Raw genomic sequence first — 4,574 nt, forward strand, 5'->3', positions numbered from 1 at the left:
AAAGTCGTAAAAACATTTAACATAAACTTAAAATCATAACTGTGGAAAAACTAGCGCTGGTCCCTCGGGTTATGTGCACCTTCAGACCAGTAAGATCAACCATCAAGAACTCCCTCTACATTAATATCATGCTCACCTGCATCCATCACATCTATTGAGTCTAATGACTCAGCAAACCATAATCTTGATAGCAAGTAATACGTATACAATCACATACAACAGTGAAAATATTTTTACTTAAAATAACATTTCATAAACATGCATAAACTTAAACAATTTTCATATCATCATAAACATATTAATTTTCATCATATACATATACGTTCTCCTATTTTTGAATTTAGATCGTTAATTGTGAGTTTCGAATCAGCTAAAGGTCTATGGATTCATCTACATATTACCATAGTACTGGGCGGCAGAGACCATTACATCACTTCCTTAACATTTCATATTTTCATCACTTTATAAAAATTAAACATGCATAAATCATTTTTCTTTTAAACCAAGCATGCAACATATCTTTTAGCTTTAACATTTCTTTGTAAAATTCCACTAACATTATAAATAAACATTTTATCATATATTTTAGCATTCGGGGTAATGCCATGACGTTTACTATTTTCAGGTGTAAAATGACCGTTTTACCCCTAGACGTGAGATTTCTTGATTTTGACTTTTTCTTCGTCAAACGTTTTAATTCCGAATTAATTTCAAACTTGATTATTAAATTCTCAAATTTTAAACATAGACATTTTTTTACCTAATTTATCCTTGTGAACCACGAACCACCCCGTGGACCCATGGTTCAAGCCCTCTCCATTTAAACCAATTGTTCGAACCCTTAGGCAAAAAACCCTTGAGCCAACTCTCGGTTTCATCGAGCCAAGACAGATCCACCTTGAGACAAACCCTGACTAGACCTCCCACGAACCCTACTGGACCCTCTTCACTCGACCTAGCCCAGGCTGCAGCCCCTTGACAGAAACAAGAGCCGCACGGCCCTAGCATCAACCCTAAGACTCCTTGTAAATTAGCTAGGACTCCTACCCTCGAGCCACCACCGAGCCCTCACCTTCTGGACCATCACTGAACCCTCCTAAGATAGTGTTTAGCAATCCTACCCAAGCCCTGGCCAACCCGCTGCAGCAACCCCTCGGCCACGAGCCACCACTCATGGGGAAGAATCCTAGCTTGCATGGGCTTCTTCCCTTGCACCGCACACGAGTCCTAGCCATGCTAGGACTCTACCTAGCTCCATGTCACGTCCAGCCCAAATCCTGGTCGAGCCGTGCGTCCCCAAGCCACCTAACCGAACCATAATGATCAAGCATACATATTCCGATCAAGCCTTATACCAGTTCATGTGCAGCCTTTATACCATGATCTAGGGATTCTGAAACACCCTTAAACTCGTCCCTTTTTGTGACCCTATGATGGCAGCCCATTCATGCAATAATTCTCTAAGTTTTGGATCATGAAATCATCAATTATCCATGTGTCAAGGCATAAAAACGAAAATAATAAAAAAAAGAATCATGTTTTTCATGCAAACAATAATCAAACACATATTAGGATGTGATAGGGGATAAAATAAAGATTTATGGTGTGCCTTCGCGTTTATTACGCACGAAATACGTTGAGATGCGAAGAACGACGATGAACGGAGAACCCCTGCTGAAATCCTTCAAAACCGATGCTTCCCTCTTGATAAAATTGCGTGTGTGCATGTGTTTGAGGGGTGCTAGGAGTCTTGTGTGTGTTGTGTGTGAGTTGGGCATGAATATGAGGGTTTAGGGGTGGGGTTATGGGCTTTAAACAATGGTTAATTGGTAAGTGTACAAGCCTAGGCCCATTAGTATGGTACAATAGGCCCATTAAGCCCATTAGTTTATTTTTAAAATATTTTGTTTAGGAAAGTACGTGAAAATATTAGCTGAGTTATTGAAAAGTTCATATTTTTGTTGAAATTCGAATACCGTTAAAAATTATGTCACGGCGTATAAAATCACATCAATACTCCTTATTTTCAAAAATATCATAAATCATCAACCTTATTTTAAATAATTAAAAACAATTAATTAATAAAATTATTTTCCATTTTTCAGCCCTCAGTCTCTATTCCTCGATCGCATCTCGTATAACCTTTTAAAAATACAGTTTTATGTATTCGAGTAGAAAACTACTTTAAAACCATCCAAACATAATCAATTTAATCATTAAAATCATTTAATTGGCTATTTCCATTTTTCCTAGATCTGCATGCAGTTAGATTACGTTATCTTATTTTTGGACCTTACACCAACGATCATATTTCAATATGATGATGATAGGCCAAGGCTCAGTTGACGGGTGAGAGTGTCGTTGATGTCCCTGTTGCCCAGTAATTTGGTTACATGTAGATGGATCTATCGACCTTATGATGAAACGAAAGTCACAATTAACGATCCTAATTCAATGAAAGGAAAACGTATATGTTTATGACGAAAAGGAAAATGTTTATGATAAAATGATATACGATATGAAATGATGAAAGGAAAAATTTTTATGTTTATGCATGTTCATAAAAAGTAATTTTAATTAAAATTATTGTCACGGTTGCATGAGATTGTATATATATTACTTGTTATCAAGATTATGGTTTGTTGAGTCAATAGACTCATTAGATGTGATGGATGCACCTGAGCATGGTATTATTGATGATGGAGGTTTGGATGGTTGATCTTGCAAGGCTGAAGGTGCACACAACTCAAGGACCCGTGCTAGATTTTCCGCATTATGATTATGATTTACGTTTAAATTTATGATGAAGATTTTTACGACTTTTACGATGCTTTTTGAGTGGCTTTTGGGAGGTTGTTAGAGTTAGTTGTATTTTGAAATATCGTTAAGTTAGATTGGTAACGTTTGACGATTTCATGTGTTGAACTATTTCCTTTGAATTTTTGAATATAGTTGGTTGTTTTATTTTTAAAGTGGTGCAAAGTATTTAAAAGTATATGATTTATTTCCTTTGAAATTTTTTTTTAAAGTGGTGCAAAGGTTGTTTTATTTCCTTTGAATTTTTTTTAGTACTTTTTGAGAAAACGAGTAGTGATCATTTCAGTTGGTATCAGAGCAATATTCATTCTAAGGGTTGTGCCACCATAGTTCCAGAAAGCTCAGTCATCATGCCTCGAATTTGTAAGTTTAAATGCTTTATATGATTCTATGCTTAGTACCTGCATGATATCATGATTTATATGTTTAAGATGCATATTTAATGATCTTCATGTTTAATGCTTAAGGATAAATGAAATATATATGCTGCATGATTAGAGACCTTAGATTTAAATGATGTTGGTTACGTTTAGAATTTGGAAAATGTTCAGATATAATGCCTCCTAGATGTGCACCTAATACTGATAATCAAGCCGAACATAATGAAGATCGTCAAGAGAATGCACCCCCGCCTCCTTATGGGGATGATGCTATTCGCGCACTAGAGGGCATGATACGTTTTTTCGAGCAGCAGTTTCAGCATGCTCATAGACCACAACATGACATTTATGATCAGTTTTGGATGCTCGGTCCGAGGGAGTTTTCTGGCACTACCGACCCTTTTGATGCTGAGGGTTGGATTCGATCTCTCGAGATTCACTTCCATTATTTGAATATGGGAGACGCTGACAGAGTTAGGTGTACCACTTACATCTTTAGAGATGATGCTTCCCTTTGGTGGGAAGGTGTGGAACATGGGATTGACTTCGCTACACTTACATGGGTTCACTTCAAGGAAACTTTCTATGAAAAGTACTTCACTACTGATGTTCGAGGGCGTTTGAAGAGGGAGTTTATGAGTCTCCGCCAGGGGGACACGACTGTGGCTAAATTTGTGAGAAAGTTTGAGAGGGATTGTCACTTTGTACCCCTATTTGCTAGGGATGCTACTGAGAAGACGAGACACTTTATGGATGGTATCCGACCTACTATCCGCCGTGATGTGATGATGATGTGACCGGTGGACTATGCTGCTGCCACTACTTATGCATTCTAAGCCGAGCAAGCATTGAAAGATATTGACTTTAAGGTGCAGCGCGAAAGGCAGTAACACCAGCAGAGCTCACAGCCGAATAAGAAGCCTATATATGGGACCTCCTAGATCTCAAGGGCAAGAAAAGCCCCAAGGTCAAGTAAAGAAGCCAGGACCACCAAAGCCACCACAACCTGGATCGCCAAAACATGTTGAAAGGCCCATATGCTAGGAGTGCAATCGCCCACATCTTTGAAAGTGAATGTGGGGGACTTACAAGTGCTTCGCATGAAAGGAGGAAGGGCATAAAGCTGCTGATTGCCCGAAGAAGAGAGCACCAACTGTGGGGATAGTTTATATTATGCATGCTGGAGAAGCTTAGGAGGAGCCAGACACGACCCTAACCACTGGAAGGATATTCATTCAAGGTGTAGCTACCCACACATTGCTGGATTCGAGAGCTACACTCTCATTTATATCTGATACATTCACCAAGTGACTGAACATTATACCCGAGGATATGTGATTGTGCTTCAAAGTTTCTATTCCTTCCGGTGATCAAATG

At 38.5% G+C, this 4,574-nt stretch overlaps 1 protein-coding gene across 1 annotated transcript; it reads left to right on the top strand.

The window, feature by feature from the left end:
* The first annotated feature begins 3,373 nt into the window (after positions 1–3,373).
* On the top strand, positions 3,374–3,994 carry LOC142537664 (uncharacterized). Its single transcript, XM_075643160.1, has one exon. It carries the CDS (start codon positions 3,374–3,376, stop codon positions 3,992–3,994), a length of 621 nt encoding a protein of 206 aa, XP_075499275.1.
* Positions 3,995–4,574: the final 580 nt, after the last annotated feature.

Source organism: Primulina tabacum, chromosome 2, assembly GCF_025594145.1.
Source record: "Primulina tabacum isolate GXHZ01 chromosome 2, ASM2559414v2, whole genome shotgun sequence".
Lineage (NCBI taxonomy): Eukaryota > Viridiplantae > Streptophyta > Magnoliopsida > Lamiales > Gesneriaceae > Primulina > Primulina tabacum.

Coding starts and splice junctions, on each gene's coding strand:
- LOC142537664 (XM_075643160.1), top strand. CDS start 3,374: ATGCCTCCTAGATGTGCACCTAATACTGATAATCAAGCCGAACATAAT.